The sequence below is a fragment of the Caretta caretta genome, chromosome 9 (assembly GCF_965140235.1).
Source record: "Caretta caretta isolate rCarCar2 chromosome 9, rCarCar1.hap1, whole genome shotgun sequence".
NCBI classification, from domain to species: domain Eukaryota; kingdom Metazoa; phylum Chordata; order Testudines; family Cheloniidae; genus Caretta; species Caretta caretta.
Genome location: NC_134214.1, coordinates 16,935,861 through 16,962,311, shown reverse-complemented (window position 1 = coordinate 16,962,311; position 26,451 = coordinate 16,935,861). Strand labels below are relative to the sequence as shown.

The following is a 26,451-nucleotide window of genomic DNA, read 5'->3' as shown; positions in this document are numbered from 1 at the left end:
CCTTTTTTCAGTGCTGACGCCATAGCACTGGGAACACGGAGCCTGCTCAGATCACCGCGGCAATTATGAGCACTATAAACACCGCGCGCATTATCCAGCATGATATGTAGAATCATAACCTGCAAGAAAAGCAAAACCAGGTGAGGAGGAGGCGACTGCAGCGCGGTGATGAGAGTGATGAGGACATGGACATCGACTTCTCACAAAGTACAGGCCCCGGCAATGTGCACATCATGGTGTCAATTGGGCAGATTCATGGCATGGAACGCCGATTCTGGGCCCGGGAAACAAGCACAGACTGGTGGGACTGCATAGCGTTGCAGGTCTGGGACGATTCCCAGTGGCTGCAAAACTTTTGCATGAGTCAGGGCACTTTCATGGAACTTTGTGACTTGCTTTCCCCTGCCCTGAGGCGCAAGAATACCAAGATGAGAGCAGCCCTCACAGTTGAGAAGCGAGTGGCAATAGCCCTGTGGAAGCTTGCAATGCCAGACAGCTACCGGTCAGTCGGGAATCAATTTGGAGTGGGCAAATCTACTGTGGGGGCTGCTGTGATGCAAGTAGCCAACGCAATCACTGAGCTGCTGATATCAAGAGTAGTGACTCTGGGAAATGTGCAGGTCATAGTGGATGGCTTTGCTGCAAAGGGATTCCCTAACTGTGGTGGAGCGATAGACGGAACCCATATCCCTATCTTGGCACCGGAGCACCAAGGCAGAGAGTACATAAACCGCAAGGGGTACTTTTCAATGGTGCTGCAAGCACTGGTGGATCATAAGGGACGTTTCACCAATATCAAAGTGGGATGGCTGGGAAAGGTACATGACGCTCGCATCTTCAGGAATTCTGGTCTGTTTCAACAGCTGCAGCAAGGGACTTACTTTCCAGACCAGAAAATAACCATTGGGGATGTTGAAATGCCTATAGTTATCCTTGGGGACTGGCCTACCCCTTAATGCCATGGCTCATGAAGCCATACACAGGCAGCCTGGACAGTAGTCAGGAGCTGTTCAACTATAGGCTGAGCAAGTGCAGAATGGTGGTAGAATTTGGGTGTTTAAAAGCACGCTGGCGCAGTTTACTGAGTCATTTAGACCTTAGCAAAACCAATATTCCCACTGTTATTACTGTTTGCTGTGCGCTCCACAATATCTGTGAGAGTAAGGGGGAAACGTTTATGGCGGGGTGGAAGGTTGAGGCAAATCGCCTGGCTGCTGGCTACGTGCAGCCAGACACCCGGGCGGTTAGAAGAGTACAGGAGGATGCGGTGCGCATCAGAGAACCTTTGAAAGCTAGTTTCAGGAATGGTCAGGCTATGGTGTGAAAGTTCTGTTTGTTTCTCCTTGATGGAGTCCCCTCCCCCACCAGGTTCACTCTACTTTCCTGTACACTAAGCACCCTCCCCTCCCCCCTTCGATCTTGCACAGGCAATTACGCCAGTGTTGCTTCACATTCATGCATTATTTGTTTATTCATCACACAAACAGGGGGATAACTGCCAAGGTAGCCCGGGGAGGGCTAATGGAGGAGGGAAGCACCGGATGGGATGGTGGAGGAGGGAAGGACAAGGCCACACAGCACTTGAAAACTTTAAAAATGATTGAATGCCAGCCTTCTGTTGCTTGGTCATCCTATGGGGTGAAGTGGCTGGGTGGCCGGAGGCCCCCCCACCGCGTTCTTGGGCGTCTAGGTGAGGAGGCTATGGAAATTGGGGAAGAAGGCGGTTTGTTACACAGGGGCTGTAGTGGCGGTCTGTACTCCTGCTGCCTTTCCTGCAGCTCAACCATACGCTGGAGCATATGAGTTTGATCCTCCAGCAGTCTGAGCATTGACTCCTGTCTTCTTTCAGGAAGCCAACGCCACCTGCCATCTTCAGCCCACCATCTCTCCTCGCGGTCATATTGTATTTTCCTGCACTCTGAGATTGTCTGCCTCCACGTATTTTGCTGTGCTCTGTCAGTGTGGGAGGACAGCATGAGGTCAGAGAACATTTCATTGCGAGTGTGTTTTTTCCACCTTCTAATCTTCGCTAGCCTCTGGGAAGGAGAAACATATGCAGCTGGTGGAGGGAAAAAAAAAAAAGGGAGAGTGGTAGTTAAGAAGACACTTTTATAGAACTATGGGTACACTCTTTCACGGTAAACCTTGCTGTTAACATTACATAGCGCATTTCATTTCAAGGTTGCATTTTGCCTCTTATTGAGGGTATGCCGGTTTGGTGTGAGAGATCTCTCACGCAGGGCTGAGCAACAGAATTTGGCTTGCAGGCAGCCATGGTAAGCCACAGTCTTTTGGCTTCTTTAACCCTCATAACATGTGGGAATGGCTTCAAATAGCAGCGCCCTCATTTCCCATACGAAGTAGCCGTTGGGTTGGCCATTAAAAATGGGTTGGCAATTTTAAAAGGAGGAGCTGCGGTTTCTGGGTTCATGTGCAGCAGAAACCCAACTAACCCCCTTCTCCCCTGCCCACACACACCCAATTCTCTGGGATGATGGCTTCACCCCTCCTCCCACTGCGTGGCTAACAGCGGGGAAAATTTCTGTTCAGCCACAGGCAAACTGCCAGCAGGACCGGGCACCTCTGAATGTCCGCTTACTAAAACCACCCTATTTCAACCAGGTGACCATGAATTATATCACTCTCCTGAGGGTAACACAGAGAGATAAAGAACGGATGTTGTTTGAATGCCAGCAAACACCAGGACCATTCGCTGCAATGCTTTGTTCTGCAATGATTCCCGACTACGTGCTACTGGCCTGGCGTGGTAAAGTGTCCTACCATGGAGAACGGAATAAGACTGCCTTCCCCAGAAACATTTTGCAAAGGCTTTGGGAGTACATCCAGGAGAGCTTTATGGAGATATCCCTGGAGGATTTCCGCTCCATCCCCAGACACGTTAAACAGACTTTTCCAGTAGCTGTACTGGCCGCAAATGCCAGGGCAAATTAATCAGTAAACACGCTTGCTTTTAAACAATGTATAATATTTACAAAGGTACACTCACCAGAGATCCCTTCTCTGCCTTCAAAGTCCAGGAGCCCGCCTTGGGTGGGTTCAGGGGGAACTGGGTCCAGGTCCAAGGTGATAAACAGATCCCGGCTGCTGGGGAAACTGGTTTCTCCACTTCCTTGCTGTGAGCTATCTACAACCTCCTCCTCCTCCTCAACTTCCTCGCCCGCAAAACCCGCTTCCATATTGCCTCTCACTCCTTGGACAGAGTCAAAGTATAGGGTTGGGGTAGCTCTGAACCGGAGCAGCCGTTTGCCTCTCTGGTTTTTTGGTAGGCTTGCCTGAGCTCCTTAATTTTCACGCGGCACTGCTGCAGGTCTCTGTTATAGCCTCTGTCCTTCATGCCATTGGAGATTTTTTCAAATATTTCGTCTTTTCGAACAGCGTTCTGCCTGCACCGATTCATCTCCCCATACAGCAATCAGATCCTGTACCTCCCGTTTGGTCCATGCTGGAGCTCTTTGGTGACTCTGGGACTGCATGGTCTCCTGTGATGATGGACTCTGCATGGTGATCTGTGCAGGTGAGCTCGCCACGCTGGCCAAACAGGAAATGAGATTCAAAAGTTCGCAGGCCTTTTCCTGTATACCTGGCTAGTGCATCTGAGTTGAGAGCGCTGTCCAGAGCGGTCACAACTAAGCAATCTGGGATAGCTCCTGGAGGCCAATACTGTCGAATTGTGTCCACAGTACCCCAAATTAGACCCAGCAAGGCCGATTTCAGCACTAATCCCTTCGTCGGGGGTGGAATAAAGAAATCGACTTTAAGAGCACTTTAAGAAATCGACTTTAACTATTCACTGTTTTTGCAACCACGAGGGATAGAAACCATTTTTAAAAAATGAAGACAGCTTCTGGAGCATAATGCAGCAAATGCCACATCTGCAGAACTGCAACCTTCATTCAGCCTTCTTGTCCATATGCATTACACTACACGCTTTAATTACGTGACCACATACTATTTTTCTCCAGGAACCTGTTTCATTCAGTGCACAGGATAGATGGCACTCAGTTAATGAGCAGCCTTTCAATATTTTTTTTCTTCTCATTATTCATTGTGTGGCCCCATGTCTTAGTTATTGCACACTATTCAAACCCTGCTCTGAAGACAGAATTATTAATTTCCTCCTCGGATTTTCTATGGTGTTCATCACTATATTATCTGCATGCTTCACAAATAATTAATCAATCTTCACAACACCCCTGTGAGGTGAGGAGGTGGTATTATCCCCATTTTACAGGTGAGGAACTGAGATACAAAGAGATTAAGTGAAAAGTTTCCATTCATTTTGGGTGCCCAATTTGACACACTTAGGAGTTATGGTGTCAGGACCCAAGCCTACCCACAGCAACACCCCAGTCCAGATTTTCCCCTTCTGCTCTGCTTGGAGCAAGGAGACTCTTTGGGGAATTTAGCTGATAAGCTCTGGCAAGTCTCTAGTGAGAACGTGAAAACCGATTATTTTTCCAAAGGTTTATATTTTGGTCAAATTTCAGTGGATTTTCACAGGGATAGCAAAAGGTACATCCCTGATATAAAGATTACCTCCTTTCAACTCTCTGCTCCAAAGCATGTGTACTCTAGAGCTTCTCGAAGGAAATATTTCTCAAGAATTTTTTTACCAGGGCAAACCAACATATTTTTCTTGGAAACGACAACCATTTGGACTGAGATTTCAACAAACACAAACAGAGATAGAAAGAGAGTGCTTGGGGCAGACACCCAGCATGGAAAGTTTCAACTTAAATGGTAAAAGTTTTGCAAAAATTATAAGCTACTGAAAACAGGGTCTTACAATGGGAAGTGTCATGCAACCTTAATCAGAGGCAACACTACATCCCCACCAGTAATATTCAATCCTTTTGTGAATCCTATAAAGTCCTTAGCATCAATGATATCTCATAGCAATTTTGAAGTATTTTCTTTTACACATTTCAAATGTGATCTTTTTAATTCCATCTCATGTCTCCTTGTTCACATATTACGAGAAAGAATAAACAGACACACCCCCAGTTTATCTTTAATACACTGTTCACTATTTTATACATCTCCATGTTCTCTACTATTCTTCTCTAAACAATCCCAAACTTTTCAATCTCTCATCCTTCCAAAAACACTTCCATGCCTGCAATCAATTTGGTTGCTCATCTCTGAACCCCTTCTGCTCCTGTTTTGAGATTCATTATGAGAACTAAACACAATATCCCAAACAATTAGATCACTTTTACCTGGATACCTGTGCCTAGCTTCAGGCAACCAAATTTTATCAGTTTGACATCAACCTAAAATGGATATATGCATGGTTACCAGGCAACGAGAGGCATTTTCCACATACCCAGTGAACTAAGGTATCAAAGAAAAGAGAAAAGAAATACTATTTCTAAATATAAATGATACTTTAAATTATTTAATTTCAGAGAGTATTCAGTTATGTTAGTGGTTCCAGAATTTTGCCAGCATTTAATTCTTATGGAAGCTTTTATATTTTTATCCCCTGGGCCTAAATGACTCTACTACCTGTACTTGACCAGGATACCCCACTTTTTCTGCATCATGTTACACCTGTTATCTGTCAAATGAACTATAATCTACATATTTAGTTGGTATCTGGTGCTATACACTAATTAGTTGTGAAATATTGGGCAATATTTTTGAACAAAATGTTTTATACAATTATGTTGTAGGCAATAACAAAGGCAAACTGAGCTGGAAAAAAACCCACATAATGGAAAGAAAATTGCCGCTGTTATGAGTATTATACAAAATACTGAACTGCTGACAGTGACAGATATGTATGTATGTAATTATTATTTGTAGTATAATCATACCTAGAGGACCCAACCTAGATTGGAGTCCCATTGTGCGAGGCATGGTACATACACGTAGTAAGACACAGCCCCGAAGAGCTTACTATCCAACTAGACAAGACAGGCAAAAGGTGAAAGAAAGGAAGAGTTATCCCCAATTTACAGATGGGGAACTGGGAATTAAGAATCAGACTGGTTAAGTGACTTGCCCATGATCTAACAGGAGATCTGTGGTAAAGCTGAGAACTGAACCTAGATCTCCCGAGTACCAGTGCAGTGATTTAACAAGAGCATCCATTCTTTCCAGACCTACAAGGTATGCAATAATCTACAAACAGAAATGTCACCGGGGAGATTTAATATTAATCTCACAAACCTATGGTAAATATTTTATTAGGGAACAATCCTGCACTGGCAGAGAGATAGATCAGATGACAAAAAGTCTTTTCTCAATATAATTCCTACGATGTTATGATTTTTCAATCATCTGACAATAGAGGGATTAGGAGCTAGTTTGGTTTTATAATCTCAGTCACACTCCCTGTGTTTCGATTTAAAGATTTTATTTTATTTCAGAGTAGAGGAAAAAAGAAAGATACACAGGCTAGTCCTAAGGAAAAAAAGGAAGGAAGAAGACAAAAGGAAAAGAGGGGAAGAGAAAAGGAGAATGAGAAAAAAAGCGGGGAATGGAAAGAGAAATAAGACACTTTTCAAGTCTAGAGGTTTTTTGTTCAGCTGTTATTGGTGAGCACTGATCTTTGTGATGTCACCACCTCAGGGAGAACACCATGAGACTACCACCATCTTCATTCCCTCTTCTAATCAAAAGATAACCTCTGTCTTATACTATCAATATATTCACAGTATATCCAGAAAATGCAGCTTAATGCAAGTTTCTTTGTTAAGTGGTGCTGACTCCTTGTTTGATTATGTTTACGAAAAAGTGTTTTTGTTTATATGGAAAACAAAACACAAAGAGTCTCCATTCCCTCAGCGCACCTATCGGAAAACACCCTCCAAACCCAAAGGACACAGGTTTAATAAGGGCTAAAGGAAAAAAAATGTATAGCAGTCCACTGCTAAAGCATTGCCAACGCATCATTGGTTGTTGGTGAAACTGGTTCTTTATGATGTCACTGCTGCTATAGAAACCATTAGTCAACACAGGTGAAGATCCCATCTGGCAGTAGAAGAGCATGGAAAGCTGAGAGAGGAGGCAACATCTCGAGTCTGGCAGGGTCATCACAGCAGCTCAACTGAAAAAAGAACACTCTACGGTCCTGGGTACGGTCCTATTATCAACCTGCAAAGATGTCTCAGGAAGTTGACTGGTTACACAGCCAGGCAGGTGTGTGTAAAGTAGACCTCTACAACCCTGATGAACAGAAGGACCAGGACCGGAAAGTGATCTGTTTTGTAGATGTCTCCAGCCTGAATGTAAAAGACAAAGATTCAAAAGCAAAGAAAGCTGCTAGCCAGTCCAGCAGCATGTCTGAACCTTCAAATGAACTTGATCTGGGCAATCTGGAGGAAAAAGAAGTCATTGTAATAAAGGACAACGAGAAGCATGATCATTCTAAAACTGAGGGAGCAGTATGTCTTTTCAAACAAGGTTCAACTGATGAACTCAGCGTTGTGAGCTGGCTCAACAATGACCTTCAGAAATATGCAGTTGGATTCCAGCATGCACTGACCCCTTCAGATGCCCCTCAGAAACGCAAAGTTAGCCAAACCTTCAATGATCCATCGTTGTCCCAGAACAGTGACACATCTTTAAAGTCTGCCGGTGCCCAAAAGGGAAAGAGAGATCCAGATGATGTTTCATACTATGTAAATAAGCTCTGTTCTTTGGTTGTTCAAATGGCTCGTAAAGAGATCACAGATAAATTGGAAGGCACTGCCAGTAAGTTTATACGTCAGGGGATTCATGGTTCAGGGAAAAATAACAATTCCCGTGGTTCTGTGAGCAAAATCGCATCACAAATGGTGAATGAAGCTGTTGAAGCAAGCACACAGGACCCCCAGGGTAAACTATCATCCCCCAGACCATCTCAAGAAAAGACTACCAAGAGGGAAGATACTTCAGGTTCTAATAGAACATCGCTCTTCTATGGTGAGATGTCTAATCAAAATGGCTATAAACAGGGAGGAAAACCTGGAGATAAACAAATGTGTCAGCAAGCAAAACAGTCTGGGCAGGATGATTCTGGTACTTCTGTAAGCAAAGGGTTAATGGTTTATGCAAATCAGGTTGCTTCAGACATGATGTTCTCATTTATGAAGACCATGAAAGTCCAAAGGAAGGATGGTAAGACAACCCCAGCTTGCGTAGTTTTGAAGAAAGTAATCCTCAAACATACCAAAGATGTCATATCAGACTTGATAGACTCAACCATGAAAAATCTGCATAATGTCACAGGGGTGCTCATGACAGACTCTGATTTCGTTTCCACAGTGAAGAAAAATCTTTTCAACATAGGAAGTCAAAAGTCTACTGAAATTTTGGAAGCAATGGTGAAACGCCTGTTTAAAGCCCTAGCAGGGGATGATAAGCAGTCCAGGTCTCAAAGCCTAGCATACACATCACTTAAAACAGGCTCCCAAGACAGCAAATCTCAAGGCATGCAATTTACAGCAATGAAAAGTGAAATGCATAACCAAGGGAAGGACAAAGACCGAGGAGCCAGCAAGGGTCAATCATCATCAAGCAAAGCTTCAGAAAAGCATTGCTCAATGGATAAGTACGCAAAAGACCTCATTGTGACTGCATTAATGTTGATACAACAACATCTATTACAACAGACAAATGGCAAAGACTCAGCATGTGAATCAGGTGCCAGTTCGTTTGGATATGTTTCTCGTGATTCTCATTTTGAAAAGGCTGGGAGCAGCCATAGTTCCAAGTCCCTTTCAATGGCTGCTGGATCAAGGTACTCAGGGGCAAAGAATGACCACCAACAACTTGACTCCCAAAAGGGGGACATATCAAGTATCCTGTTATCAATCATCCAGAAGGTCTTATGTGAGGCTGGTTTCAATATAGATGACAATTCCAGTGAAACAAACAAGAATTATAAAGAGGCTGCCACCAATGATAGCAAGTGCAGCAAAAAGGCCTTATCTAAACAGCCCAATTCAGCCATGGATCAGTTTGACAATATGGATCAGATGAACAAGCAATTTATTGATCAACTGGTGGAATCTGTAATGAAGTTGTGTCTATTCATGGCCAAAAACAACAGCCCAGATTTAGCTATAGGTGACCTGTTGGACGAACAAAATGCATATGGTGCTTCATCCTCAAAAACGCCAGCAGCACCCAGGAGAAATTCACAATCCAAGGGTAATGGAAAACAGCTATCAGGTTCATCATCTGGTTCTGAAGTGATAGTGAACAACCAGAATACCAACAGCAGCACACTGAACAAAGAACTCCAGGCTATCCTCCAGTGGATGGCTGCTTCCCACTTCAACGTGCCCAACCTGTCATTCATGAATGAAAATGAAGGGGATTTGAAGAAGCTTCCTCTGTTGGCTGAAAAAGCAGCCAAGAAGAACTATAGTGTTGGGGATATTCTCCAAGAGGTAATGAGGTACTTTGAAAAACAACAGATGGATGCCGCTGTGGGAAACATGCCTCGAAGTGGGCTGATGGACTGGTTGCTTGCTAACCTGTAAGCAAGTGCCGACTCTTCCTCCCTCTCATGTTACTTTGACCCAGCCCAAGCGCCTAAATCAAATCTTTGCTGGCGCAACAAATAAGAACATCACAACCCATTTGCAAGAGACAACACTGCATTGAATTCAACAGGTTGTCATACACTAGCTGGGCAAGATCATCAATAAAAAAAATTTAAAAAGGAAGACTATTTTATTAAGCACTTCAACAGAGTGTGAGAAATACAAGGCACTAGTCAGAGCAATAAACCTGCTTCCCCACAGGTAGATATGAAAACTAGAGTGGGGTGAGGAGGAAATTAAAAGATGGGAGGCAAAGTGGAGCAGTAATGGGGGTGGGGGGAAGGGTCCATCAGAGAGGTTCCTTGTTAGAAGCCTTTCTAGAGTATCTTGGAAAGGATAGTTGTTGTGATTTCTACCAGGGTGTTGTCTCTGGACACTGCTTGGACATTTTATCTTTCATATCAATCTTTGACTAGTTGGTGTCTGATAGATTGGAAACTCCACCCCCATCTTGGACAGAAAAGGAGCTTTCTGTGTCTTCTCCCTTTCAAAGACTACTAGCTCCTGCAAGGAATAAGGGAAAAATGTCTCCACTTCTCTGTCACTCTCCCAGGCTATTTTTAAAATCTTCCTTCACAGTGAATAACCCCAGTGCTTGCCTGTGCTGTTACTCAGAACTTCCTCAAGCAGCATCACATTAAGATCATTTTTGCCAATTTTACTGCTGTCCACTGTCTTCCAAATAGTAGTAGTGAAACTGACCATAGTCTTATTAATTTCACTCTGGTACTGTTTAGTAAAGTAGATGTCTTCAAAACTTTAAGGGCTAGAAATTTCATTATTTGAAAAAAAAAAAAGTTTAGATTCTGTGGAAGACGGTATAGATCCCTTCACAGTAAGCTTCTCACTTGCCCTGGTGAGTCTCTATTTCAAAGTTCTTACTTCTGTAGACAGCATGTATTGTAAAACACGGCAAAAATGGAGTTTAGAAACACATCTTATATTGGGAGAGTGGAGAGATGAGAGGATGCAGTAACCAATTACTACAAATCTTTGAAGATTTCCCAAGTAGGAAATTATGCAAAATAAGGATTAGTTCTTGCCTTGACTTTTATAAGCAACAGTACAAAACAAATTCATCAGATGCTTTCTAAATACTGTTCCCCACCCTGACTACCGCCTTCAAAAATCCCTCCTGCTGTTAAAGCTTTTTTGTGTCCAATTAACATTTTCTTAGCACCAGAATTTCTTATTAGTTAATTACACAATGGATATCTAGTAGGCATCCAACTGGAATAAACCTGGAATACAGGTTTTGCTTCCATCTTTTTGAACATTGTATAGTTGATATTTAGGAATGAAATTAGCCTATACAATTTACATTGTCTATTATTATTTATACTGAGTGAGTAGAAATTAGCTACTTGCCACAGGTTCCTGGACTGGGACCTGGAGAAGAGGGAGGGTCTGGGTTTCCCTACTGGTTCACTGGAAAAGGTGAACACCCTGAAACACCCTGGTGCAAAGGGGAGGAGAATTACTGAGTTTGGAGCTGGGCCCCCTAAGATGCATTGCTCTGCACCCTGCAGAGCCTGGGAAAGGGTGAAGAGTCTGCAGTGGGTGTGCCCAGACAGAGGAGAAGAGTTATATTATATTTCTTTGAGTTTACTGGACTCTGTTTACCCTGGAAGGGTCAAACTAACCATGGACAGAGGGCTGAGTCATGAGAAGAGGCAAACCACCACAAGGCCAAAGCAGCTGTTGGCAGGGGTGGAAGCCTATATTGCCACTCCCAGCCACAAGGGGGTGCACCAGCAGTTAAGTCCATACCTCCACACTCCTCAACTTCCCTCTCACAAGTGCCCAACATAATGTCCAGTACCCTTATGCCCTTTCTCTCCACACAAACAAGCAATTCACCCCTAAGATAAATAGATGAAAAAACAGAGTTGAGATGATGTAATATCTTGTAAGTACTGTGAGAAAAGTGGGACTTCTGGAAGGATTTAAATGAGGAAAGGGGTGGTGCTCAGGAGAGAGGTTCCATATATAGCGGCAGACATGGAAGTTGTAACTCCCCACCTGCCCCCAATGGGCAGTGTATCTTTAACAATTACCTTTTAAAATTATAGGAATCATATGCAACTGCAAGCACCATACAAAAGTTTTAGGAAAATGACAAGACAACTGCCTACAAGACCCTGGTTTCATAACAAATTCCTTTATTAAAGCAATAGAATATTGACAATGTTCTCTTCTGCCTGAGAGATATCAAACCGTATAATGTGGCAAAACCATTAACTTTATCACCTGAGAATCAAAGGAAACACTCTCTCGAGCCTAACAAACATAGGTTTATCTCTGTAAATATGATTCTTATAACATTTAAACTCTTAACAGAGATTCAAAGGAGAGATGCTAAGGGAAAATTGTCCTGGAATTTAAGGTTTTTTCAGACCCATAAACCAGGATTTTAGGAAAAGTAAACAATATATTAACATTCATCTGAAAACTAATGTAAAATGGAATAGTTTTTAAAAGGTTGCCGTTTAAAAGCTTTTCAAATCTTTATACCAAAGGCATACTTTCTTCCCAAACTTTCAGAACTACCATCTCCCTGCTCCCCACAATAATTTCAAGTAAATTACACAAGTTTGCTTTGGTTCTGACAAGTTACACTATATCACCATTAATTTAACACTGTACTTAAACTACTAATTGTCATTTGGAAAGATATCCAGAATAGCACTGTTTAGAGATGTTACATATGAGGAATAGTTAGCAATCATATTAATAAATGTTGTTTAACTTTTTGATACATTTTTGTTCAAGACTTTTAATCCTACTTTAAACAGAAAATATCTCTATTTTATTAACTCTCTTTATTCTCATCTTTACATTGCAGCATGAGTTGCTTTTTTGAATTGCAGGGAAAGAGGAAGAGCAACAGTAACAACATTTAATACAGCAAAAGCTCTTAGTTGCACATTAAGCTGTATTTTCAAATGTCTGCACACTTAAAAAAATACAAAACGTAAGTGGGAAGTATACCCACCGAACATTTTCAAAGAGAAGTACAACCAGAGTGCAGTCAGCAGCATCTGGCCTGACATGTGCTCACTAGGAAGGAAAGGACAGGTAAAAACATTGCAATGAGCTTCCTACTTACTGACCACTCCAAATCACCTGCCTTTCAGTGGTTTATTAGACTAGCTATTTTACACACAAGCCAGACACACAGTCATTTGAAAGCACATCATGGCTGCTGGGCATAGCACCAGCAATATCCTTACAGCTCACATATGGTCCAATCCCTAACAGGACCAGGAAAGGAAGCAGAGATGAAAACTCTCAGGTCTTGTATTTTGAACAACTAAACTCCTAGCAAGAGTCACCAAACACAAGGAAGTAGAAATAAAACCAGTTAAACTGCCATTTTGAGTTTCCAGGGGATGGGGACACACATAAAGGATTTATGCTGTGCCAGTCAGGGGGAGGAGAGGAGAGGAGAGGAGCCATCGCCATATGTAGATAGTGATGTGAAATATGACTAATACGTGTAACTAGATGGGAATTTGCAAGAAACACTGTTGGCATCAGAAACCATTTTATTTCCTTCATCTGTCTAGAACAGTTCAGGAGTTATAGTCCAAACATATCAATTTATTAGGGGAAGTGTCTCTCTCTCAAAAAAAGTGAAGTCCAAAGAGAGTAAACTCATAGTGCAGAGTGGCCAATCGATCCCAGGTGACACAGACTAAATTCATTTTTGCATCAGGAGACTTTTCAAGGACTGAGGAAACCTATGGGAGCAGGAAAGGGCTATGATCTATGAATGTATAGCACTCTTGCAACACTAAACACCCAACACAGAAGCAATGGCACAGATAACTAGGAGCATGTCATGAGTAGAAAGCTCTCAAAAGGTAGACACTGTCATGGCAGTTGAACACCAGGGTGGTAGGGTCTGAAAGCTGATTAACACAATGGACTATAGTCACAGTAGAATCCTTATATGGGATACCATTGGGAACAGTTCACCTCAGAAGTGAAATGATGCACAAGACACTGCTCATCCTTTAAAAACTGTGATAATTACTGCTGAATCACATCTTCCCCCCCAAAAAGAGTAATTCTGCAATTCCACATACTGTGCAGTTCAACAACCCAATACTCTGGCTAGCTGCTATGTTTTGTCCAGGGGTTTCTATGCCAGAAGTGAGAGCAGGCCATTGTGGGCTGCTGCCTGGCCTGTTAGAAGGGATTCTGACTACTTCTGTGGGGACTTGCTAGCTATTTGAGTTGCCTGCTGTTCCCTGAGATATATTTCTCACAGAGGATCCCTCACTCAACACCTACTAGCCCTTACTCCCCATATCTCTTGAGCGGCAGTTTTTTCTGGCTCTTTCTTTCAAGTATGTCCATATTTGTTCTGCGGTCTTTGGGGTCCCTTCCTTTCAAGTTCACCCTCCTCCACTGTACAGGAGGGAGAAATGGTTAAACTATGTGGAAGGTAGAAATGTAAAAAAATATATAAAACATGTAAGTCACCCCAATATTCCCCTCAAAACTGAGGCAACAGCTGGTGCTGTGCCCTACAACAATGTACTGAAATAAAAGTATCTGTGGCTTGTGTAAATGAACTCCTTTAGAGGGATGTCGAAAGCAGTCTCACCACTTATGAACCCAGACCAATTTTTAAGCTCTCAAATACAAGTGGCCTGATATTCAGAGGTACTGAGCATTCACAGCTTACAATGATGACAGTGAGAATTGCTCAGCATCTCTAAGAATTAGGCCACTTTTATTTGAGTGCCTATACATGGATTTAGGTGCCTACATTTAGTTCTATCATTTTGGCCTCTGTCACTAAGATTCACCCATACATGGTCACCAGGCAGTTAGAGTCATTTCCCATTTTAACGAGTTAACTAAGGTTGCAGAAAAAAAAGAAAGAATACCATTTCAAAATATAAAATAATGCTTTCCGCTATATTATTTCAGTGATGTGGGCTAGTAATGAGCGCTGCACTGGGGGCTAGGAATATTGAATTCTAATCCTGGCTCAAAGACACACCCCCTTAGTGGCCTGGGTTGTCCAGGCTAAAAACAGAAATAATACCTACCCTTTCCAAAGAGCTTGAGCAAAGGGAGAAGCATCCTGGAGGTCAGGGAGACAAATCTGAAGGTCTGGATAAATACTGAACTCTTGGTGCCTATCTAAACTGAAACACATAGCCTTCTGAGGTTCATAGACTGCTATGTTAAAGCTTAAGTGGGGACAGAAGAACATTCATACTATTAGTACTACTAAACATTACAAAGAGCCTCACATGTTTTACTGACATATTACTAACGAGTATTAATAGTTAAACAAAGGCACAACTGAACCACTACTGAACAAAAATTGTTTACCAATAACTCCCAATGCAGTGTATTTAGTCCAGTGAAATATCACCTCCTCAAGGAAAAAGGAATGTTTTCATCCTTGTGAGAATGTGGCTTTGAGCAGAAAACTGGTAAGCACGTAGACTGATTCAGGTGGAAATCAGATACTACATTTGACAGAAACTTAGGGTGTAGCCTAACCAGACTATGTCTCTCTAGAGCATTTAGTCCCCCCACTCTCCTGCTGAGGTGATGGCCACTAAAAAGGCTAACTTCGCTGACAGGTACAAAAGCAAGCAGGAGGCTAAAGACTTGCATGGAGGGCCCATACGAGCAGACAAAACTAAATTCAAATTCCTGGTGCACTTGAACTTGAGCAGACAGGAACAATCTATTCAGGAATCTTGTCATCGTAGGATTAGTAAAAACAGTTCTACCATCAATTTGAGGGTGAAGTGTAGCAATTACAGTCAGATGCATCCTAGTTGGGCTGAGGGCTAAAGCAAACGCTAAGATATAAAGTAGGGCTGTAGATTAAATCGCAGTTAACTCACACTATTAACTCAAAAAAATTAACTGTGCTTAAAAAAATTGATCACGATTAATCGCAGTTTTAATTGCACTGTTAAATAATAGAATTCCAATTAAAATTTATTAAATATTTTGGATGTTTTTCTACATTTTCATATATATTGTATTCTGTGTTGTAATTGAAAGCAAAGTGTATATTATTTTTTATTACAAATATTTGCACTTTAAAAATTATAAACAAAAGAAATAGTATTTTTCAATTCACCTCATACAAGTACTGTAGTGCAATCTCTTTCTCGTGAAAGTGCAACTTACAAATTTAGATTTTTTTTGTTATATAACCCCACTCAAAAACAAAACAATGTAAAACTTCAGAGCCTACAAGTCCACTCAGTCCTACTTCTTATTCAGCCAATCACTAAGACAAACAAGTTTGTTTTCATTTACAGAAGATAATGCTGCCCTCTTCTTATTTACAATGTCACCAGAAAGTGAGAACAGGCATTTGCACGTCACTTTTGAGGCTGGCATTGCAAGGTATTTATGTGCCAGATTTAAACATTTCATTAAAGTGAATGTTAAAATTTTATAAATACAGAGGTTGAGAAAAGAGTGTCTGTACATCTGGGTATAGTGCTTAGATTATCCACAAATATAAAGTTTGTTTTTAAAAGTCATATGATACATATAGTACATAATCAGCAATAACCCAAATTTAGGTGAATTAATTTAAGAATACAGTTTAGATATTAGCATCCAAGTATTCGGGTACATCACACATGAAAAGTTGTAGAGATTTTGTTGTAGAAAGCAAAATATATCAATGAGTGAAGACTGTCCCTCAGTAATTGAGCATTTAGAAATTGTTGTCTATTTAGAAGACACAAAAAGTATTTCAGTTACTTTCCTGACTGCGCTTCTCATAGGCACTCCAGCTTCTCTCTCCTGGTATTACTCATGTCCGGTGATGTGTTCTATGTAGATGTCCCTCGACCACCTGATGAAATCTGACACCACGAGTTGCCGCATCAGCTGAGCGTCGTGTCGACTGATTCCGCATTCTCTCAACACTCGCTCGTTACTGGGGTCCCATGAGCCCATGGCTCCGATGATCAACACGTGTATCTGAACCTGGTAAACCCAGCTCTCAAGGTTTCAGCCAGAGGGGAGTATTTCTCCTCCTTTCGAGCTTGGACATTGTGGAGGGCTGGGGTCCTGTTTTCGAGGGCACTGTGACGTCCACCATGATGATCTTCTTCTGGTCCTCACTGGTCATGACGATGTCTAGCCACATTTGGCTGTCGGTTACAGGGATGGTGGAGTTCATGGCAACCCTTCCTACAGGTGGTGGGATGGCTCTAATCAGGTGATCTTGGATGGCGTTGTGTCACCGCTCCCAGGCTCTGGAATGGGGCTTGCAGCTACACAGGAGGTGGGACACTGTCTGCTGGCATAGCTGCACTTCTTACATCGTCTGTCCTGATTCCCATGGCGGACAGCTCTGTTCAGTTGAGCCAGGCCCCGTGGATGAACCACTAGTTGGCAAATCAGGTGAAGCTGCCGCCAGAGAGGAAGTGATTGCTGGCATCCCACCTGCACGTCACCTTGAACCTTGCCCTGGTCCAGCTTTTCTACATACTGGCAGCAGACGGCATCCTTCAGGGTCCTCTCCAGCATGGTTCTAGCTTTCAGAGTGATTTCACAGGATTATATGGTCTGTGTTCTTCACCTGTGGGACCAGGAGTCCCAGTTCCTGGCATTCTTCGCACCACATCCAGCGGCAGCCAATATGGTTCTCCAGTCGACACGTAGCGTTGCGGACACAAGTCTCCCCCATCTCTTCCAAATTCACCTTCCTGTGAGCCGCTCAGGTAGGTGGCAACATCTTAGTTGGAGGGGGTCCTGGCAGTTCACTTTTTGATTACATCCTGCAGGGCACTTTCTGTGATGTTTCTCACCATGGCATCTGGGCACATCAGGAGACAGAAGGTGTGAGTGATCACCGCAATGTTGTACAGATCACCCATACAAGGGATGTTGGTGCTGCCCTGCCTGTGTGAGATGTACACCAGTTCATTGCTGGTTCTTTGGGGAAGAAACATCCACTTCTTCACTAGCTGCCTGATGCTTTTGTCTGCCTTGTTCAGAGGTACCTTCACCACGGCAGATTTCCTCAGGATGAATGAGATATGCGGATCAGGAAGGTGTTCAAGGCATTGATCTTCTGCCATGGTGTCAGTAGGGAGGAGCTGATCCTGGCCACATCTCGTAGAATCTCCGTGATGGTATCCTCAGGTGTCTGCTGTACGTGGAACCGGTGGGCGTGCCGAGACGTTGGTATGCTTGCCTATCCTTGGGGAAGATCATAGGTTCACCCTGGATCTGAAAAGGCATCACCTAGACAGAGTCCCCCCTACTGCCATCAATATGCAGGGATGCGCACTTCCTAGCATTGAAGTGGAGTCCCATCCAGTTAGCAGCCTGGCTGGTGATGTCGAGCTTTTGTTGGAGATACTCGAGGTTGTCTGCGATCAGGACCAGACTGTCTGTGTAGCCCAGGATATTCACACTGTTGCCATACAGGTCAAAACTGCCTAGACCACTGGAGATAGCTCAAATGAGCGGCTCCATGGCTAAGTTGAAAACAATGGGGCTGAGGGGACAATCTTGCTTCACACTGTTACGGATAGGAATTTTAGGCGTCTCTCCTTCTATGGAGCAGATGGTGGTGGTGCAGCCTTCAAAAAGTTCCCAGATCATTTGGAGAAAGTTTTCAGGCATCCCAAACTCTTGCAGTGTGGCAAAAATGTGCTGGTGGGGTATCGATCCAAATGCATTAAGCAGGTCGATCCATGCTATGGCACATTGCCTCCATGCCCTTCTGGCCATGTGGATGGCAGTCTGAAGGACAAAGTTGTGTTCGTCACAGCCTTCACAAGACATGAAACCTGTCTGGATGGAGCTGATGGCTCCTCAGTTCACAGACCAGATGCTAAACATTCGTATGCCCCTTCATGTTTCGGCCAGCATTCCAGAGGATATGCTTCCATGCTGATGCTCATTAAAAAAATAATGCATTAATTAAATTTGTGACTGAACTCCTTGGGGAGAATTGTATGTCCCCTGCTCTGTTTTACCTGTATTCTGCCATATATTTCATGTTCTAGAAGTCTCAGATGATGACCCAGCACATGTTGTTCATTTTAAGAACACTTTCAGTGCAGATTTGACAAAACGCAAAGAAGGTACCAATGTGAGATTTCTAAAGATAGTTACAGCACTCGACCCAAGGTTTAAGAATCTGAAGTGCCTTCCAAAATCTGAGTGGGACGAGGTGTAGAGCATGCTTTCAGAAGTCTTAAAAGAGCAACACTCCAATGCGGAAACTACTGAACCTGAACCACCAAGAAAGAAAATCAACCTTTTGCTGGTGGCATCTGACTCAGATAATGAAAATGAACATTGTCGGTCCGCACTGCTTTGGATTGTTATCGAGCCGAATCCATCATCAGCATGGATGCATGTTCCCTGGAATGATGGTTGAAGTATGAAGGGACATATGAATCTTTAGCGTGTCTGGCATATAAATATTTTGGGACGCTGGCTACAACAGTCCCATGAGAACACCTATTCTCACTTTCAGGTGACATTGTAAACAAGAAGCAGGCAACATTATCTCCTGTCAATGTAAACAAACTTGTTTGTCTGAGCGATTGGCTGAACAAGAAGTAGGACTGAGTGAACTTGCAGGCTCTAAAATTTTACATTGTTTTATTTTTTAATACAGTTTTTTTTTATACATAATTCTACATTTGTAAGTTCTACTTTCGTGATAAAGACATTGCACTATAGTACTTGTATTAGGTGAATTGAAAAATACTACTTTGTTTTTTACAGTGCAAATACTTGTAATCAAAAATAAATATAAAGTGAGCACTGTACACTTTGTATTCTGTGTTGTAATTGAAATCAATATATTGAAAATTTGGAAAACATCCAAAAATATTTAAATAAATGGGTATTAACAGTGTGATTAATTGTGATTAATTTTTTTAATCACGCAATTAATCAAGATTAATTTTTTTAATTGCTTGACAGCCCTAATAAAGAAGTAGTCCAGAATTCTTTGAATCATAGTTTGAGTATGCGGGATATTATGTGTAACCGCCCAGATGGAGGATTACCTACTCTTGTTTTCTACTATTAAGGAGGACATTCTGGACTGCCACTGAACAGTATGTGTCCTCTGTTGTCAGCCACTGATAAACCATGCTGAGAGGTGTAGCACCTGAGGATTTGGGTGCAGCACACAGCTGTGATTCTGAGTTATCAAGTGTCTGGTTAGTGACAATAGCAAGGGTTACCTGGGTTAGACAGCTTTTGTAGATCACAATACCAGGGCTGCCTGAGCTACAAGAATCAATTTGCCTCAATCTTGTTTCAACTTGACAATGACTCTGGGAATAAGGGGCACTGGTGGATATGCATACATAGAAACAGGAAACCATTCAAAATTGGCCCAGGGCTATGACCTACTCTGGAACAGAACTGGAGAAATGTTCTGTTCTACTGAGTCACAAACAGGTCCACCTTCAGAAATCACCATACAAAAAACACTCAAGCTAGAACCACTGTGTTGAGAGACCATCTGTGGTCTAATTTGAAGTATCTGCTCAAGCTGTCCACCAGGCCATTTGAACACCTAGCAAGTGAGAGGCCCTGAGACTGACCAAGCTCCAACATGCAGAAATTCCACAACTTGACTGCCTCCTGGCACAGGCTGTCTGACCTAGCGCACATAAAATACCACTGTAATGTTGTTAGAGAACCTGGACAGTCCTGCCCTGAATGTGAGGCAGGAACTGCTCACAGGCACAGAATATTGCACACAACTCAAGAACATATGTGTAAGGTGGCCTCATGGGCAGTCCACAAACCCTGAGCCTGAAGATCTCCCAAATGTGCTCCCCACTCATGGCTGAAGCGCTGTTATCAAAGTGATTGAAGGGAAAGGTTGAGAAAAAGAGACATCCCTCTCCCCCATACAGTCTTGGCTCATCCACCAGTTCAGAGACAGCTACACTGTCTAGAATGCATACCAGCCTGTCCAGATACTGAATCTGAGAGTGACAAACTCACATTAGCCATGTCTACTTTTCCCTGAGGTAGAGCTGGGCATGAGGGGTCACATAAGTACTGCTGCCATGTGACCTATGAGTCTGAGGCAATTCCTTACTGTGGTTCCTGGCTGATCCTTGAGCAATGTATAGAGGCCCAATATGATCTGGATTCTGGGGAAAGGCAGGAAAGCCCTGGCAAAAATTTAATCCAGGACCACTCTAATGAACTCTATTCTTTGTAGAGGTGATAATGTTGACTTTTCTGTGTTTTCTAACTTCAGGCCCAGGGTGCTGTATGTTCAGAGAGTGCGATGGATAGCAGCCTCTACTTGGTGTCTGGAGTGATCTCAAAGCAACAAATCACCCAAGTAGGGCTACACAGACATCTGGCTGGCAGAGATAGGCAGCTACCACCATACACACCACCATGCTGTAAACCCACAGTGCTGATGATAGATAAAAGGACAGAACAGAATAGTGAACTGTAATGATCTCATATCACGAACCTTAGGAACTTCCTGTGACTCGGGTGGATCACCACACAGAAGTAAGTGTCTTGTAAAGTTGAGAGTACCACACCAGTCTGCTGAAACTAGGGAAGGGATAACAATAGCAAGGGATACCATACGGAACTTTTACTTCTTGTTGTATTTATTTAGGTTCAGAAGATCTAGACTGGGTCTGAGACTCCCTTCTGGCTTTGGGTATTGGAAAGTATCAGGAATAAAAAACCCTGCACCAAAGAACACAGTATCTTGCACTTGTTATCTCAGTAGAGACTCGTGAGGGGGTCCATGAAGGAGGAGTGGGAAGAGGGAATAGAAAGAAATTTCAGGATATATCTCAATACCACTGTGCATAGCAGGCTGAGTTAAATCCAGTAATACTGAGTCAAAAGGCAGACTGGTACCGAGCATCACTAGCATCTCTCATATGTGATCTGCTCTTGTGAGAGAGTGGAAATATTGATTTGTATGATGGGGGCATCCCCCAAGGCATTCAATACAGCCAGTGAGGAGGCTGGTATGGCCCCAGACCGCAGTTGTGCCTGCACCAATTGTCCTAATCTCTGGCTCTAATCTCCTCATATCTCCTTTTGTGGGTATGAGAACAGGGTCTGAAGGAAACCCTAGACTGTCAATAGCGTGAGATCCAAAAGCCCACTTCGGATTCTGACAAAGAAGTGGAATATTCTGAGAGCCAACGTGGTGCAGTACTGGGAGCAGCTGTTGGAGACTGTGACCAGGATCTATTCCGGGAACGTGGTACCAGAGAAAGCATGGACAGCTTCCTAGCTGCTGGTATTGTGTGACAAAACAGAGATAATACAGCAGTGGAGGAGCCTGAAGAAAGGGTAGCAGGACTGTGGTTGATGTGCCCACAGCAAACTGCCAGAGCTGATGACTACGGTACCTGGAATGGTGCTGGATGAGGGTCTTCACCCTGAATTAACAGCAACGGTGGCCTCAAATGCATAATCCGCCACACAGGCCTCCAGCATTGTCAGTACCAATAAAGGCAGATGTCCCACCATGATCAGAGATGTCCGATATAGTGTCAAAACAGAGGAAGTCGCCAGTCTCAACGGTCCCTTGGAGGACACCAGAGTTAACGTCTCAGGTCAATGAGAGAAAGTATGAACCAATAACAGAAAGTGGGGAGCCAAAGGGCATGCTCTACCATTGGCACCAGAACGAACCTCCATGGAGGAATCTTTCACTGCAAATGTCAAAGAGCCCAATACCAACTTCTTCTTATCCTTCTGAGGCTGGAATTGGTCTGATGTCTTTGACCTTGAAGAAGATGGTCCCAGTGATGGGGATCTCCTATGGCTCCTATTTGCCAGTAAAATGGGGAGTACTCTGGAAAGGAGTTGTCAATGAAATCCCCTTGGAGAACAAAGGGGTTTCAGACACTGGTCTAAGGGAAACCTCCATAAGAATATATCAAAGGTGCTCTTCCTGCAGCTTCTTTGTCCTGGTCTTGAAGCCCTGGCAAATTGAGCACCTGTCTCTTACACGGCCATCATCCAAGCACTTTAGAGAGCAGGAATGAGGATTACTGCCAGGCATCAGCTTTCAGCAAGCAGAACAAGGCTTGAAACCTGGGGACGTTGGCATGGGATCCCGTGGTACAGGGCAACAGCCTGAAGCTTGCCTTACTCAGAAAAATTGACAGAAAACTTCTAACAAAAAGGAAAATAAGAAAAATGTGCAATGAACAAAAACAGTACCACTAGGAAGAATAAGTATGTATCCATAACTCTGTTCCCAAAGAACGAGGCGGTAAACACAGACTGCTCTGACTACAAACCATAAGAAGGAACTGAAGGAGTGGAAGGGTGTCACCATCCTTTACCGTCCGTTTGGAATACAAGGAGCCGTGCTGTGGGTGGGGCTGCGTCTGTGGCTACTATTAGGGGAAACTCTGGCACAGGTACACAAGACATGTAAATACCTCCAGTGTAATGGACATATGCAAGCACTGAAAGAAAGTTTATCGTATTGCACAACATATGCGTGTACCAAAGACAAATTGGGTTGGAAAATAGTAAAATAAAAGGAAAAATACTGCAGTATGATACATAATACTTAACAGAAGTACAAAAGGGGTTATTGATATACAAGAATTTTTTAATTCTGGGCATCTCAGAATCTGGAAGAATACTGACAAATTGGAAGGAGTTCAGAAAAGAGCAAATTATTGGAAGGCTGAAAGAAATGATTTATGAGGAAAGATTAAAAGCACTAAATATGTATCTCTTGGCTACATTAGACATAAGAGGAACATGTTGTATGCAGTGTAGTTGTAGCCATGTTGGTCCCAGACACAAGGTGGGTGAGATAATATACCTTTTATTGGACCAACTTCTGTTGGTGAAAAAGAAAAGCTTTTAGACCTGAAGAAGAGCTCTATGTGGCTCGAAAGCTTGTCTCTCTCACCAACAGAAGTTGGTCCAATAAAAGATATTACCTGACCCATCTTGTCTCTGTAATCAGAAGAACATAACAGCTTAAGTGTAAGAGTGTCAACATCAACAAATGGAGAGGAATTATTTAGTGTGATACAGTGCAGACTGGAAGGGATAGATTTTAAGCACTGCCCTGGATTACAGTTTTTGGTTGTACTGCAACCCGAATTAATTGATTCCAGCTAACTCAAATTAGCATTGTAAATGCTAGTCTAGACACTCACAAATATTTGTTTTTGGTTAACCTGAGTTACATCACAAACAAAACTGCAGTCTAGACAAACCGTGGAAATAAATGGATAAAAATTAATAAAGGAAAACTCTAGTCAGATAACTAACTCCCTGACAGTGGCAGGTATTAGAATATGGAGAAGTATGTATCCTAAGCTAAGTGGTAGAAGCCACAGCATTTGAGACATTTAAAATTGAAGAAAGCACTATAATCAATAAGGAACAATCATACATTGACAAAGGAAGAACTAGATGATTGAATAGGTTATGACTATCTGAGATTGCTTGATTTATTGCACCAAAAATATAACTTCACCAAGAGTCACATAATCTTCCTTAGGTTATGTCTACATAGCAGCTGGGAGATGCGAATCCCAACTTGGGTTAACATACCTGTACTGGCTCTTCTTGAACCAGTATGCTAAAAATAGCAGTGTGACCACGATGGCCATGGCAGTAGCTCCAACTAGCCACCTGAGTACAAACCTGTCTAACGTTCTAGATACGTACTTGAGTTGCTAAGCCAGGGGTGGGAAAACTTTTTGGCCCAAGGGCCACATCGGGGAATAGGAATTGTATGGCAGGCCATGAATGCTCACAAAATCGGGGTTGGGGTGCGGCAGGGGGTGCAGGCGCTGGGGTGAGGCTGGGGATGAGGAGTTTGGGGTGTAGAAGGGTGCTCTGGGCTGGGACCAAGAGGTTCAGAGTGTGGGAGGGGGATCAGAGCTGGGGCAGGGGTACAGGAAGGGGTGCAGGTTCCAGCTGGGGGTGCAGGCTCTGGGGTGGGGCTGTGGATGAGAGGTTTGGGGTGCAGGAGGGTGCTCCAGTCTGGGATCAAGGGGTTTGAAGAGTGGGAGGAGGATCAGGGCTGGGGCAGGAGGTTTGGGCGTGGGGAGAGGCTCAGGGGTTCAGGCTCTGAGCGGCGCTTACCTCAAGCGGCTCCTGGAAGCAGTGGCATGTCCCTTCTCGGCTCCTATGTAGAGGCGGCTCTGCACGCTGCCCCATCCACAGGCACCGCCCCTGCAGCTCCCATTGGTGCTCACAGGAGCCGGAGCGGGGCCATGCCATGGCTTCTGGGAGCCATGTGGTGTGGCCCCCAACCCAGCGTCCTGGCCGGAGCGGGGCCGAGCCGTGTGGTCCAGCTCCCGACCCAGTGCCCCGGCCGGAGCACTGAAGTGGGGCCGAGCTGTGTGGTGCGGCTCACGGGCCGGCTTAGAACAGCTTGCGGGCCATAGTTTGCCCACCCCTGAGCTAACCAAAGCTGTCACCTGTGCTGCCATGGCCACACTTCTATTTTTACTGTACTAGTTTGCGCAGAGCTAGCACATGTATGTCTACCTGATCTGAGAATCACACCTCCCAGCCGCCATGTCGACATACCCTTAGACTTTTTAGGAGACCAGAACTTGATGAGCCAGACATTTCTGAAAAAACTAGGGAAGACATAGCTGTTCATTGTAACTGGGATCACTGTTGCCATGGTCACTAAGAAACCAAATCATCTAACTCCCAATGATCTTATGTCATTGTCAAGGTTCCTCCCCCACTCTGAACTCTAGGGTACAGATGTGGGGACCTGCATGAAAACCTCCTCAGCTTACTTTTACCAGCTTAGGTTAAAACTTCCCCAAGGTACAAATTAATTTTATCCTTTGTCCTTGGAATATCCACTGCCACCACCAAAAACTCTAATTGGGTTTACTGGGAAACGTAGTTTGGACACGTCTTTCCCCCCAAAATCCTCCCAACCCTTGCACCCCACTTCCTGGGAAAGGTTTGGTAAAAATCCTCACCAATTTGCATAGGTGACCACAGACCCAAACCCTTGGATCTGAGAACAATGAAAAAAGCATTCAGTTTTCTTACAAGAAGACTTTTAATAGAAATAGAAGTAAAGGAATCTCCCCTGTAAAATCAGGATGGTAGATACCTTACAGGGTAATTAGATTCAAAACATAGAGAATCCCTCTAGGCAAAACCTTAAGTTACAAAAAAGACACACAGACAGAAATAGTCATTCTATTCAGCACAGTTCTTTTCTAAGTCATATAAAGAAATCATAATCTAACACATACGTAGCTAGATTACTTACTAAAAGTTCTAAGACTCCATTCCTGTTCTATCCCCGGCAAAAGCAGCATACCGACAGACACAGACCCTTTGTTTCTCTCCCTCCTCCCAGCTTTTGAAAGTATCTTGTCTCCTCATTGGTCATTTTGGTCAGGTGCCAGCAAGGTTACCTTTAGCTTCTTAACCCTTTACAGGTGAGAGGATTTTTTCCTCTGGCCAGGAGGAATTTTAAAGGGGTTTACCCTTCCCTTTATATTTATGACAGTCATAAAGCCAAATCTAACAGGAACTGGGCTCCCTGCTGGTGATCTAATGAAGTCAGCCATGATAATCATCATCCTCTCTATGATGAAGGGAGCAGATTACTTTCTTGCCTTACTGTTGCTTTGTATTGTATTGTAGGGTGGCATGGGTAAAGACTAAGTAGCAAAATTCTCTAACATGGTGAAGAGGAAGAGACACAATAGCTTCAGCAATTCCACAACAAATTTAGTTTCATGTTGGGCATGTCAATTCAGAAGAAAGTAAGTGCAAGTTGCCGTGTCACAGTCAGCATCATGTGCTATTTTGTCTCCGCAGCTGTAGTTCTGCAGTGGTAGTGGGAGCTGGGATACTTTCTCACATCCTGTTGTTCACTTTA

The 26,451-nt window shown here is 43.4% G+C and overlaps 2 protein-coding genes across 6 annotated transcripts in view; one reads left to right on the top strand and one right to left on the bottom strand.

Annotated features, from left to right (window-relative positions):
• The window catches only part of PHC3 (polyhomeotic homolog 3), a 107,284-nt gene that overhangs the window by 42,969 nt on the left and 37,864 nt on the right, over positions 1 to 26,451 (bottom strand). The window lies entirely within an intron of this gene.
• LOC125642419 (A-kinase anchor protein 4-like) lies at positions 7,131 to 9,497 on the top strand. Its single transcript, XM_048863777.2, has one exon. The coding sequence runs from the start codon at positions 7,131 to 7,133 to the stop codon at positions 9,495 to 9,497; it is 2,367 nt and encodes a 788-aa protein (XP_048719734.1).

Bases quoted from the DNA above. Each gene is read 5' to 3' on its own strand.
- LOC125642419 (XM_048863777.2), top strand. From the start codon at position 7,131: ATGTCTCAGGAAGTTGACTGGTTACACAGCCAGGCAGGTGTGTGTAAA.